This window comes from Dipteris shenzhenensis, chromosome 30 (assembly GCF_047967505.1).
Source record: "Dipteris shenzhenensis isolate YYH24624 ecotype China chromosome 30, Dip_SZ_1.0, whole genome shotgun sequence".
Lineage (NCBI taxonomy): Eukaryota > Viridiplantae > Streptophyta > Polypodiopsida > Gleicheniales > Dipteridaceae > Dipteris > Dipteris shenzhenensis.
In genome coordinates this window covers 24,561,366-24,576,083 of record NC_141625.1, presented here as the reverse complement: position 1 = coordinate 24,576,083, position 14,718 = coordinate 24,561,366, and the positions used below count along the sequence as shown (strand labels likewise).

Sequence of the window (14,718 nt, the reverse complement as noted above, 5' to 3'; positions counted from 1 at the left end):
TAGCAATGCCTATTTTATACAAAAATCTTTAGGTGAATCTATAGGAATGGTGAGAGCATAATGGGATGGCTTTTGAAGAAACCCACATGTAGAGTAGACTTCTCTATGAAAATTCCCTTATGATCCTTCTTACAACTTTTACTTAATAGGGGGTGACATTGAAAACCCTCTCTCAACCTATCTTCATGAAAGAGTTTCTTCAAAGAAAACTCATTGAAGCAAGCCATCCAGGTAGTTTCGCCAGCGAAACCCCTTTGAAGCAAGTCTCCCAAGGTAGTTTCGCTGGCGAAACTACCTTGGACAGCACTTTTAAAAGTGACATAACTTTCATATCCAATGTCCAAATATAGTCATTCAACCACTCAAATTGATCGGAACACCCCATTTGAGCACATCTTCGGAGTTATATTTTGGAAAATCTTTCATATATAGTATTAAATATTACATGTATTTTATGAGAGTGATATATAAGCCCAAGTTAATACTTATTTATAGTAATTTAAACTTCTTTAGAAACATGTCCATAAATATGCTGTAAAAACACTAAAAAGATATTGCCATATGATATAAATGTGTTAATAAGTAATTATATATGCATAGTATTATTACATTGAGAGTGATTATGAGGAATGTTTCTTAAAGGAATCAACACTTTTTTAAGGTAATAACAGGGGTACAAAGGGATGTCTCTAAATAAGAAAATTATGTTGTGTAAAAATGAATGAGTGACTAGTCTGTATATTTCTATGATAAAGAGATCTAGTTCTAGTGAAAATAAAAGTGTAAAAACCATGTTTCCTAAAGAAAAACATTTTTAAAAATCTCTTGAAAAACACGCTCGAATAAACCTGCTCATAGGTTTTTGCTCGTAAAATTGATGCATCCATCCTAAGGCTAGTAAGATGAGAGTTAGGAGATGCCGCTGGTGAATTGGGGGCACAATGATCGTGGGCCCCTTTAAATTTTTAGCTTTTCTCCCCTTGGATTATGCCTGTTTCTCTTCTTGCACTTTCCCTTTGTTGGCTGATTGGAAGCCATTGGTTTGAGTGTTGGATGTTAAGAATCTTGGGTGCAGGTTTGGAGGTAAGAGAGGTTTGGTTGCTTAGGTTTTGAATGATAAATGAGCCCAAATTCCTCAAAGGGTTTATAAATAGGGGTGCTTAGGGTTTATTGCATTAACAATACATCAACTGTTAGATCGCCTCTCTCTTCACATCTCTCTTTTCCACCATGAGTCCCTCCCTCATTGTAGAGCTATATCATTTCATGGTGTACTTTATTGGGATTTTGTGACCCATTTTGGTGATTCCAAGCTCAGTAAGCAAATGACCAATGGGTATTTTTTAATGGTATTTATACATCATGGTTGCTCTTTCATGCAAAATGATGCATTGTCAAAGAACCATGACCCCCTTTTTTGTTACAAGTAGCCACCTACTACCAACAAGTAGTTCTAGGATCTGTGGGAAACCCTTTGTCATTCATTGGAATATGCATCTTTGGGGAATGTCACCATCAAGAGATATTGAATGATTTCTTCCTGCTTGTCTTCTACATTGACACCATGAGTAGGCTAGAATCAAGAACACTATCATCAATCCTTAATTGGATTTATTATCTTTGGTGCAAGACAATTGATTGACCACACAAGGTGACAATTAGGTTTGTGGGTGATCTTGAAGTTGAACTCACAGCATCTACCTTAAGCTTCATGATATTTCTATTATCAAGTAGAGAGAATTCTTAATGATCCACATAGAAGACAAATGGATTGGTTGATAAATAGTGCCAAAATTTTTGGACACTATAAACCATCCCATCGCTTCTCGTCTGGTCATCATGTAGTTCATATCCACACTGATGAGAACATTTCTCTTGTGTAAGTAGATTGGTAAATCCAAGCTCCCTTTGGGATGGGCCAAGATTGACCAAGCGCCATCCCAGAGACATCCACATGCACATGAAGTTGAAGTCCTAGTCTGGAATTTAGAGAATCAAAAACTTCATCACCATTTCCTACATGATTCGAAATGCTTCACTTCAAGATTTTCTCCATTCAAACTTTGTATTCACTCTTTTTAGCTAATGAAAGGGTTCATTTGATCCCATGAAAATTTTGATGAAGTATTTGTCAAAGGTAAGGAAACCCATGAATGAGCGCATGTGCTTTATTTGTTCAATTCCATCTTTAGAATGACATTAAAAATGGGTATTGGCACATCATCCATTTTAAGTGAAGTCTACTATTGGAGGAGCATTGTTGCAAGGTTTTACCTTGCTATTGCTTGTTGTAATCTATTGCTTGTAGCAGTATTTTTCCATAGCTATAACGAGAGATAAAATCTATGGTTAACTCCTCAAGGGGGTCACTCATAAACATGTACGCATAGCACGTGGGTTCAAGAGAAGGAGATTTTTAAATGACCTTTTTACACATTTTTCATATGCAAAAGGCTATAATAAAAAGGGGTGTTTCACATATTAAATAGAAAAACAGTGTGTTTTATTCATGATAAATTTACAAATAAGGGGTTTGACAAATAGGCCTTGAATGGATGTGATATATAGGGTTTATACATAGTGGCCCCCCTAACGTTAACTCTTTCTTCAATTGTCGTTAATCTTCTTCCCTCATTGGCATTTCGCATTTCCCTATGCAATTTGTGTGTAGCTTGGACCACACTACTCAACTTACATTTAAGGTGAAAACTTGCTTTTAGTTGTGATTGAAGTTGAGAAAATAAAAGAAAGTAAACTGTATGGGCTTTTGTTGAAGCTATGTGTGGTGTTGTGGATTTATATGGTATGCTATTGCAAAATAGTGGTTTCCAAGACACGTGACCTTATCATTCACTCAATGGACAAAGAGAGATACGAAGTGAGAATTACAGTCAGAATGATGCTTTTAATAAACACAACAAGGAAGAATATGAGCAACCCTAATGAACAACTAATGCACTGAAGTAGGAGAGCCAAACCAAGCTCTGATACGATGTTGAATCATGGATCAAGCTCTCTTATGTACTAATCACACACTAATCTAGGGCAGATAAGACCTACATGCAAACATATGAAGGGCTAGATTAAGTAAGCACATAGACTCAAGTTCAATTAGGTTACAAGATTGAGACTTGTACACATAATGAGACTTGAGAGCTTATATTATGCTACAAGGTTGAGACATGTACTCATAACATAACTTGAGAGCTTATATTATATTATTGCATGAAAATGGCCTCCATTTTATAGGAGTAAATACTTATATTTGTTTGCTGACATGTGTAGATGGTATTCGGGCTTGCCACTCTTTTGGCTTGTGATTTTGCCCATCGACGTTTGTACGTCTTGCCTACCTTGGGTGATTATGAGAGTCTTTCCTCCCTAATGCTGAAGGACATTATCACCCCTCAGCTAGGGTTGCCCCAGTAGCATTGGGTTTTCCTCTTCATTCACCAATTTTGACCACGATGAATGTGACCATGACGTAGGTTCCACTCAAATTGATGAAGGAGACATCCTTAAGCATGCCTATGGGCATCATCAATCTTTGTTTGATTGAACTAATAGGGATAGCAATTCTACCAAAATCTCTACAGTGACTTGGAATCTAGGCTATGAATTTGGCAAATTGGCTAAGAAATAGAGGAATTTGAGGGAGTGACAAGTGTGTTCCATCTTCATGAAAAAGTAGCAAACTAGAGCACATCAATTGCGATAAAGGAAAATGAAAATAGGATTGCAAAGAGTTGGCCCATCGACCACTAATGAATATGGAAATGTAATGATTTGATTAGAATTATGCAAGGAAACATAGGTGATCTAAATGTCTCCTTTAGTGAAGATTGAATGACAAAGGCTTATTGAGGGAATAGTAGACAAAGTTAAAAATACATTAATATGAAAAGTAATACGGCTGGGGGAAATGGTAATTGATGCTGAGAGGCAAGGTAACTTGACGGCATGGCATGTCCACCAATTTTTTATAGATATAAAGTACTCAAATTTATTGAAGCTTTAAGTGGTTACAAAAAGAGGTTGCAATACACTTAATCAACAAAGATAGTGTGAAGAACTTTTGGCATTCATGGTGGTTTGGTTGCTACATGTATACCAATATTTTATCAAGCATGCATTAAATATGAAATGACACATTTTTCTATCCACATCAAATGCGTTTGATGGCTAATGGTCCTCAATCTTTCTTCTTCTTCTTCCTTTTCCTCAATCTTTCTTCCTATGTTTGCTACCTTTTCACACAATCCATGGCATTGAATAATAGCTAAAAATTATCAATTGAATTTAAGTAAGTTCTAGGGCAATTCAAGAGAAGCGATGTGATATATTATGGTGGTGGCCACAATCATTAATGGGAGTGTTGTACGCACTGTGTATCTGCTTAGGAAGTTCACCTTACAAAATTTAAGTGTACCACGTGCATTCAAAAGGAGGGGTATTTAAAATCAACTTTTTGGGAAAATTTAACAGGATTGTAATAACAGGAGGGGGTTTTTAATTCAACTTTAGAAAAAAATCACTTAGTTCATAAGTAAAGAGGGGGGCGTTTATTAGGGGCAAATTTTTAGTTGAGGGTTTATTTAAATACCCTTGAACACACATGTGACATGATACATAGGGTTTCTTAGTAGTGAACCCCTTGAGCGTGCTATGATAATAGATTCATCTTTTAAGAAATTCCCTTTCCAAATCACAAATCACACAAATAATTGTATTTCTATTCAATGATATGTGTATGACAATCCTTGGTTTTTTCTTAAATCAAAATAATTGATGGAAGAAAGTAGGGGACTTTCAAAAGATGAGCATCTTTTCCAAGGTTAAAGGAGAAATTGTAACTATAATTTTAGTGCAAACCAACTTGAGGCCTAAGGTGGGGGAGGGGGGGATTTCAAATTAGGAGCATGCTCTTATTTATAGCCAACCATGTAGTCATCTTTAGTGCAACCAAATTGAAGGAAGGTGGAGGGAAGACTAGAAAACACTCACTTGGGTGTATTTTTAACCATTTTCCTAGTGTTGTCGCTTCTCGATGACAAATCAAGTGACCACCATTTTGGCTACCCTTGTTAGCTAACTTCTATGCTCATTTTAGTGCCCTCCTCCTCATGGTTTTCCCTCAAGCCTTCTACATCGATTTCTTAAATGTAACCAAATTTTATGTTGTCCTCATATACTTTTGTTTCCACATTAGAAAATAAGAAACCAAGCTTGTTATACAAGATGTTTAAATGGCACACAAGTTTTTTTAATCATGTGTGCTTTTTAAACAATGTCATTTTCTATAACAAGCTTGGTTATTATTTTCTAATTTGAAAACTGTAATAGGCTCTTGAGGACAACATAAAATAGTTACATTTAAGAAGTTCATGTACTAGAAGGCTTGAGAAAAAACTACAAGGAAGAGGCCACCAAAATGAATACATATAATAGTGTTATATTCACACTTTCAACCAGGTGTCTCACACACACACACACACACACACACACACACACACACACGTAGACGCACATGTGCACACACACACACACACAGAGGCATGCATGCATGCCCATAGGTCCACCTCCATGCACACACGCATGCACACATGCTCACACACATGTGTGTGCGTCAGAATGCATGCACCCATATGTGTGCACACGTGCACACACACATGCCCATCTCCACTTAACCACACGGACCCGCCAACCCCCCAATAGACACACAATCATGTATGCACATGCATGCACAGAGAGAGAGAGAGAGAGAGAGAGAGAGAGAGAGAGAGAGAGAGAGAGAGAGAGAGAGAGAGAGAGTATTGCTTATCACTTAAGTGCACATGCATGCATGTACACATGTAGTGTGTAGGCACACAATGTATGTTCATGCATGCACGCGCACACTCACGTACATACACACACACACATGTGTGCACACACATAGCTCGTGTGCACACAAATATGTGAGTGTATGTGTGCATGAGAGCTTGTACACACATTGTGTATGTATGTACTATATGTGTACAATATATGTGTACAATGTGCATGCGTACATACCCCTGTGTGTGCACGTGTGTGTATGTGTGTGTTTTTCTTTTGTAAGGATGAGCAACTTCGTTAATGGTTTCTATAGTTCTCTATCTGTAAAATGTGGGGAGAGCAATGAGTGTTGGCCAACAAATATTTTGCGTAATCTATTCATTGATGTTGTCTTGTAGATCCTTCTTTATCGACCCTACCACCCGAACAAAGTTAGTTGCATCCTTATAAATCACAAAGGTTAAACTATGAAAGTATTCAAATTATGTATGGTTTCCTTTTAAGATATGTATGAATTTAAATTAGAAAGGAGATTTAATGAATACAACAAGACTAATGAGCCACAATGTTTGAACAGAATGTTTACATAAAAGTAATGGCCCGGTCATGCTTTTTTGTTGGTTGGCAAAAGGGAAAGGTCGGAATGCAAGTTTTTCATGGGAGTTAATAAGAAAGTGGCAAAGGGAAAGGAAAGTAGGCATGAAATATTTACTAGAGGATAAATAACAGGGAGAATGGATGTCAAGGAGTGGCAAAAAGCATGGTCTTTAGGATTGAAGGCTAGAAGGATGGTGGAGTGGTCTTATTTTTTCCCAATCTTTCTTTAACTAGGCACATATGATTTTCTCATTTTTCCATGGATGTAAGAGGGAGTGGTTTGCATGATGGGAAAAAAAAGCTTTTTTTAATGGGCCCCGCAGTGTGAAGGTTTTAGGTTTTAGGGTTGAGGACTTTATGCTTGGGAACCGCAACAAAGAGTCCAGGGCTTTGTGCTACATTTTGACAGGAATGAGGAGATTGCAAAGTTGAGAAGGAGGCAGTACTTGAGGGAAGTTATGATGGGTGGATGATGGCGGTAATGGCGAGGCTGTTGTTGCAAGGGTGTAACCTAGAAGGCGAGGGAGGGATGTTAGGCTAGAGGACGAGATGGTTGGTGAGGGGGGGGTATATGATGAGACTCGGAAGGTGGTGAATAACCACAAGGTGTGGAGCTAGGTGATGCACATTCATGTCTCACAATCTGCAGTCATTGATTTCTCATAACCAGGGTCATTTATATGTCCTAGGGAGTGATTGTTAGCACGGTTTGTTTCTATCGGTAAGTCACTGGGGTCGGATGAAGAATCGAGGGAAGCGAGGAGAGAAGAGAGCTGGCAAGAAGGAGGTGGTGGTTGTTTTTCGCATGAGTAAGACACAGAGGGGGGATGGTGCAAACACACACCTGTGTTGGGTGTGCATTTGTGATTTTCTATTTGTCCCCCACTTTCTTATTTGTGCTTTTTCTTTTCTTGTTTCTTATGTTTGTTGGGAAGGTCCATGTAAATGGACTTATACAGTTGTATGGACATGAGCTTTGGAGCCTTGGGCAAACCACCATAGCCAGCCAGCCAGCTCCAGTCGAAGAAGCAAAGCTTTAGCCTTTAGCCTAGGCACGATGCCTTCGTCCCTTGCGCCTCTGCTACGGTCCATTCCCCTCTTCCTCGCCGCATGAGGTCGAGGGGCCGCCTCGGAGCAGGATTTTGCCAGCGTCCGGGAAGGGAAAGGTCGTATTCCGCAGGAAAAGACGGTTGTAGCAAGGGGTAGGCGGAGATCGAGAGAGTAGTAGGCGAATGAGGGACGGTAGTGTGCGCGAGAGTATGAGAGACCGGCGGAAATAGGACGATCAGGGGCAGTGAGCAGGGGAGAAGGGACGAGGGGTGGTGGGTGGAGAGAGAGAGAGCGCTTCAAGATCTATGAACGGGGTAGGAGTGCGCGGTAAAAGCATTCCTGGTGTAAGGAGGGCGTGAGCAGAAAATGTTGAGAGAGAGAGAGAGAGAGAGAGAGAGTAGGCGATAAAGTAATGTTGCGTGAGGAGCAACGGCGAACAGTGTGAAGAGAGGTTGACCGAGGAGGGTGACGGTTGGGCGTGGGGTGTCAAAATTAGAAATTTCCGGTGGAGTGAACATGTAGGAGAGTCCAAAGTGCAGGGAGGAGGAAGGAGTCGTAGGCACATTGTGGTGCTGAATCACAGCTGAGATCGCCAAAACATCATCTTGCGAAGAAGAAGAAGCAGAAGAAGAAGGAGAAGAAGAAGAAGAAGCAGAAGAAGCAGCAGCACGAGGAGGAGGACGAGGACGAGGAGGAGTGGAGAATTTTGGGCTGGTGGCGATGGCGAAGAGGATGAGGAAAGAGGAGTGTGCGTCTCTGTTTGTTTCTCCCCTCGCTGTTTCATCATCGCTCAAGTCAACACCCAATTCCATCTAGATTGCCTCCTCCCATCGCCTTATCCTCTCTGTCTCCATTTGCCATCGCTAGATCCTTCCCTTTCATGCTCCCAGCTTCCCTCCCCCCATGACAGGTCTCTCCGGAAACATGCAGCATTTATCTTGGAATCCCACCAGCGAACTCGTCGCAGATTCCTCCGCCTTTGATCGATTGAATGTATCCTTGAAGCCAGACTTAACCAACGACGTCAATCGAGAGAATCTGGGTGCTTGGACGGGTAAAGACGTGCTCCAGTTCCTGTGCTTTGAGATGGGAAAGGATGCAAAGCACGGCGGGATCTCGAAGAGCAAGCTGATGGACCCTTTCTTGCGACTTCTATCAGTCGCTGAACCTGGTGACTCAAACCCTCAATCATCATCTCTTCTTCAACCGTCTGCTCAAGTTCCTGTCCGCAGGCAGCGCAAGGCATGCAGGCCTTCACGTCTACCTCCATCCAGCGAAACTTTGCCGCCTCCAATTACCACTCCTGCCATTACAGATGAAAAACAGCTGGATTCGCTCGCTCCTTGCCTTCCAGATGCCAACTCCGCATGTAGAAATTCAGCTTGTAGAAGACAGCTTCCTTCAGGAGTTACTTTCTGCAAGCGTTGCTCTTGCTGCATTTGCAAACTATTTGATGATAATAAGGATCCCAGCCTTTGGATATCCTGTACTTCAGAATCAGTAGATGGGGACACTGGATGCGGGTTGTCTTGTCACGTTGAATGTGCTTTGAAAGGACAGATCGCTGGGGTTGTAAGAAATGGGAGCAGGATAATTCTTGATGGAAGCTATCGTTGTCAATCTTGTGGCCGAATCAATCCTTTAATTGGGTACAGTCTCATATTCGTAACTGAACATGGAATTTGTTTAACTTCATTGTGGCTTTTAGGTGGCTGTTTAACATCTCTAATGAGATTATTAGTCTGGCTTAGGTTAAGATTCTTTTAAATAACCCGTGCTGTTGATCTTGTATTGGAGATTGGCAGTTTGTGGAAGAGGCAACTTCTGATTGCCAAAGATGCTCGCAGAGTGGATATACTTTGTTATCGCTTGTTCTTGAGTCATAGGCTACTGAATGGCACTCGTCTGTATGCAAAAGCTCACAGCTGTGTGGATGAGGCTATGAAAGGACTGGAAGCGGAGGTTGGTCCAATGATCGAAGGCTCTGCAAAGCTTGTGCGTGGCATTGTGAACAGACTTTCGTGCAATGCAGAAGTGCAAAGGTTGCTAAGTTTGGCACTAGAAGAAGTGGATAAATTCAGTGTGGGTGAACAGGCCCGGGCAGAAGATCCGAGACTTCCAGGTATTTGTTGTCGAATTTAGTGTAGCTTGATTATGTTATTGGCGAGTTCATTTTTTGATTTTGACGGAATAATTTGGGCATTGCCGATGGCAGGAGAACATATCAAGTCATCTTGTATCCTGCGCTTTGAGGATGTAAGCTCATCATCCATTGTCGTAGCTGTGGACTATGATCTTACTAATCCCAATCCAGAGCCAATTGGTTACAAACTGTGGCACCGAGAAGCAAGTGAACCTAGCTATGCTTGTCCCCCAACGTGTGTTATCTCTAGCTCTCGAAAAAAAGCTTTACTTTCAAACTTGCAGCCTTTCACAGAGTATGCATTCAAAATAGTCCCTTTCTCAGGCAAAGGGGATATTGAAGGGCATTGTGAAGCTCAATGTTACACAAAAGGCATTGAAGCTTTGGAAGGACCCATAAAATTGCAATCTTCTTCGGATCTTGTTACCTCTAACTTCAGCATACGACCGGGGGACAATGCAAATTTTGTGAATGAGGGGTTTCAGATGAAACAGAATTTAAATGGGTTTAATGCTAGGTGCCAAGTCCAGGAGTTTCGGGAAGTACTTGTGGACCAACAGCAGCAGGCACGTAATGCTAGGTGCCAAGTCCAGGAGTTTGGGGAAGCATTTGTGGACCAACAGGAGGAGCAGGCACGTAGAAATATGGAAGATCTCTCTCAAAGTATGGCTTCACCAACTATTCCGAGGGGCAAGGTAAGTAAAAATGTCCAGGAAGCTGACTGTTTAAGTCCTCCATTGAATGTAAAGTTCCACAGTAGGACACAAGTCTCAAGCATCCATTGGGGAGAAACAAATCTAGGACAGGTAGCATCTTCCAGCTTATATGGAGACGTAGAGCATGAGTGCAGACAAGGACGAAATGCCTTGCCAAGTAAGCGTGACATGAAGATGAGAAATGATGAGTTTAGATGTATGGAATGTGATGATGGAGAAGCCCCAGGAGCGAGTCATCCTTTTGGTCCAAAGGCTGAGAAAGGAAAAGAAAAGGTGATTATTCTTGACACCCTGGAATGCCTAAGGGATAAGGGTTTACATGAACTCTGCCCAACAATGGGAAAAGCTCTAGCAAGTAGTGTCTGGGAATCAGACCCTTCTCATCAAAGTTGGGTTGTGGAAGTCCGGAGCAAGGAAAAAGGATTCGAAATGGAAACTCAAACAGGTGTGGTTGGGAAAAGGGCAGGTCAATGTCTGGGAAGAGCTCATGATCACATAAATGGTGGGATTAACTCCACCAGTGAAGCTGATTTTAACAGCTTTGAGTTTTCTGTGAAAGTGATCCGCTGGCTGGAGTGCGAGGGTCATCTTAAAGCAGACTTCCGGATGAAGTTCTTGACATGGTATAGCCTCAGTGCAACTGAACATGAGAGAAGAGTCGTAAGTGTTTTCATTGATACTTTGCAGGACGATCCAGCTAGCCTAGCAGGCCAATTAGTGGATACTTTTGAAGACATTGTTCTTGTGAAGAGGCAGAAATTGACGGCTGGTCACTACAATGGTCTCTGGCAGTAATTGAAGCTGCCAACCCTGCGGATCCCATGAAACATGTAGAGGGCAATCTTTGCTTGCAGATGATTTTTCTAATCTGCTTTGACACGTCTTTGGTTGTGTCACAGCATGACAGTCTTGAGCTTTAGAGCTGGTGAAAGGGTTCTTGTCTGACCATGGGTCTCTTCTCCCCTTTTCTTACACCTGCCTCTCCTGTTCACAACAAGGCTCTTCTGCATGCACTTGAGACGAGCAATTCAAGTCTGGCTTTATGGAGGGGTTTCTACTGCTCTTCAAAGAACCTGAAATCTGTGCAATGTCCGCACTCTAACTAACCTCCAAACATGACTACTATTCATGGGTCATTGCCTGGGTTATAGCCATCATATTGATGAAAGAAATGTAATTGTCATTGTCATTCATGAGAAACCATGCATGGGACTTCCCTTGCAATATTTGTACATACAATTGCCACTTCATTGAGGTGGGGCAATTTTATACATTTCAGAGTCATTGTTTTGTGGGTTACATTTATTATCTGTGTGTCCATGCTTACCGGGGAATATACAGTGATTGAACATCCCAATAAACAAAAATACAAGGAGACTAATCATCCATTGAGCAATATCGATTATCAATGACCATATGGATATAAGGCCATGTTGGAAAGTCCGGACTCCACATCCTCACAATGTGCATTTGTTGCAGGTGGTCCTTTCAGACCAATCCATGTCAATAGGGTTTTCTTAGCTGGTTTTGGCCTTGTTACATGAATGCATGATGACCTTTGTTTTGTATTTTGAAATACCCCTCCCCACCTATCTGCCCTGCTGCCCTGATGGCTCCCTTCTTGTGCTTAAATTGGATCTGAGAAGTATACATAGAGGAGGCAGTCTACCGTGTTTTTGGGGGCTATATTTTTTGGAGCTTTCTAATTACAAAAGTGAGCCAAGGCATTGTGCAAGATTCTCGTTTAGTTGGCAAAGATGCTACCCTAGATGCCTTTTAGAATTTTCTGGACAAGTTCTGCTAGTAACCGAAGTTATACAAGGTAAATCAGAGGACAGAACATAGTGTTAAAATGGACTGTAACTGAAAGAACCAGGGAAACACACTTCACAAATTTAATTAATTCACTCAGTTTTTCCCACGTGTCCCATCTCCAGCAAACCCATGCTCAAACAGCCACTCCCTTCCCTTCCTCTCAAAGCGCCTTATGCATGCGCCTGCACAGAGCTTGCACGCGTTGCAGAAATGTGAACATTCTTCCTTTACAAGGTGTCATGGGTGTTCAAATATTGGGTCTTTTGAATTTTGTTATTTATACATTTTTATGCAGATACTAATTGGCCAGGGCCTGGCCGGGATGGTAGTTCAGTCATTAGAGCACAGACTAAAGACCCTCGTATAATCATTTCAAGTTTGATTCTTGGCATGCCAATGCAAAAGATTGCTCGTACGTAAGAAAGGCTATTTGCTGAACATTAAATACAACTAATACTACAAAATGTAGACACGCAAAGTAACACAGAATTATATTTATCCGTTGTATAACGTACAGTGTACTAGAATTGTTCGGGAAACTTTTTTTTGGTGACATGCCAATTTATGACTATAACTATGATGGAGTTAAAGAAAGCCACAAGGTGTTATGATGAAGATCATCACCCCAAAGATATAGGGCTAACATACTTTGGCTAACTAAAGAATGTTAATGGAACAGTCCTACCGAATTATATCTATAGCTGAAATAAAGAATGATTGAACTTGTGTATTAAAGTAAGCATAATAACCCGACTGTTTGCTTTTGATTCATGTCATAGACAATTTCTACTTATCGCAATTTATGACCAAAGTGGGAGGGCACCCCTTGTTCTAAAGGGGGGTGGTGGCTCATCAGGATGGTACGTGCTACCATGGAAGTCAAGGGTACTGGGCCAACAAGCAATGCCTAGAACTCTTGACAAAAAAGAATTACTAGAGCGAAGGTTGAGGGGCACCGATAACTAGAAGGATTCGAGTGCGTACAAGCTTGAGGAGAAAGCGCGACTGTTCTAAACGAGCTCCATGCTAAAGAGTCAAGGGTAACACATCGATGAGATGTTAGAGGTTTATTGTACGAGCGCTTGCAAATACCAGAGCAGACTCAGAACGAGACTCGTGATACAAACTATAATTCAATGACGTACGTTCGAATCGGGTATCTGTTTCGAAGTTAGCGTGCGACCACCCAATATCATCCTTCAAATAACCAAAATCGAAAAGTGATATGCCTTTGAAACGCACAAATGTAGTCATTATTTTTCAGCAGAATATATTGATGACTTAGTAATGCGCCTCGGGATGCACATTGCGATTGTACTCCGAGTGAGTTGAAACCCGTACGGAATCTCGAGGCTCCTCTGGAAAATGCTGTGCCTCTCAATATGTCTGAAGCTTACATCTCTCTCCATTTATGCCTTCGCAACACTTGTTTGTCGTGACCACGGCTTCGTCTCCTAGATTAGAGGCAGGATGCGCAATTATCTGTCTATTGACTGTCTTCATTGACCAGAGCTGAGAATATATCAACTCGTTACGCTACGATAGCAGCCGTACAGATATATGCAAACATGTATTCAGCATGGACACATTATGCACATATATAAATTATGTCCGAGCACTGATTCTTCAACTGCCCTACGCTTCCGGAAAAGCAAGAGGTCAGCTAAAAGGTATTACAAACGGATGCTTTACTCTGCTAAAGGATAGCGAATGAATGTCCTTGTTAAATAAACAGCTTTTGGAATTAATAAGGTTGGATCTAGACCGGTCGTGAGTCCTGACTCCTGCTGCATCACAAAGGAGTCAGGATGCGAGATGGGATGTCTTTGACGTTGGACCCTGGATCCGCAAACGCAGCAGAGAAACCAAGTTGGTTGCGAGGGGACGCAAAATATTGAGTGCCAAGACGAGCTGGAGTCGCCTGAAGAAACTGCGAGGGGACTGATACAGCGTGGTGTGATGAAGCAAAGGAGATGCAGCTCGGGATCTCGTGGGCGTTAGGCTGGTTGTCAATGGCAGTGTGTGGAAAGACGCAACAAAGGTAAAGGCGGCCAATGGCGGCATTGATATACAGATCGCTCATCGAACTTTTGCACTGTACAGGGTACATTGATAATTGGAAAAACATATGGTAGCTGTCGCTCCTGCACACATGATTCTGTCGAGTCGGAGTGACGAAGAGGACGGGTACGCCAGGAAGAACCACCAAAACGACCGAAATTGGTAAATATTGGACGTGGTCGAAGCTCGTAGCTATAGATGGATGAGCGCCAGCGGCAAGCCCACTACACGATCGCCAGCCCATTACGCTACAAATTGTATACATAGAATATATACAGCAGCCAACTGTAGACATTTCCGGCAAGCGACAGATCGTAAGACTGCGTTTTCACAACCATCGCCAACCTGTCCAATTACCTCATGCAACGGAAATCATGCCGCCGTAAGTAGTCCTTCCGCCTCGGCAGATTCTTCACCCTCAGAGCTTCCGCTCATCTACAAAGATTTGAGTGTCGTCCACGAAGATTTTGAGTGTCGACGAATTCATGTACAAAGAATGGATGAATTCGGCCGCCGGCATAA

General features: G+C 41.7%; 1 protein-coding gene across 2 annotated transcripts; it reads left to right on the top strand.

The window, feature by feature from the left end:
* Positions 1–7,395: 7,395 nt before the first annotated feature.
* On the top strand, positions 7,396–11,575 carry LOC147881876 (VIN3-like protein 1). Of its 2 annotated transcripts, XM_087401846.1 has the most exons (4): positions 7,396–9,110; positions 9,267–9,583; positions 9,677–10,121; positions 10,185–11,575. In XM_087401846.1, exons 1-4 carry the CDS (start codon positions 8,365–8,367, stop codon positions 11,113–11,115), a joined length of 2,439 nt encoding a protein of 812 aa, XP_087257972.1. In that variant the 5' UTR covers positions 7,396–8,364; the 3' UTR covers positions 11,116–11,575. The 2 variants fall into 2 exon arrangements, with proteins under 2 accessions (XP_087257972.1, XP_087257971.1); XM_087401845.1 differs by having other exon boundaries at positions 9,677–11,575.
* Positions 11,576–14,718: the final 3,143 nt, after the last annotated feature.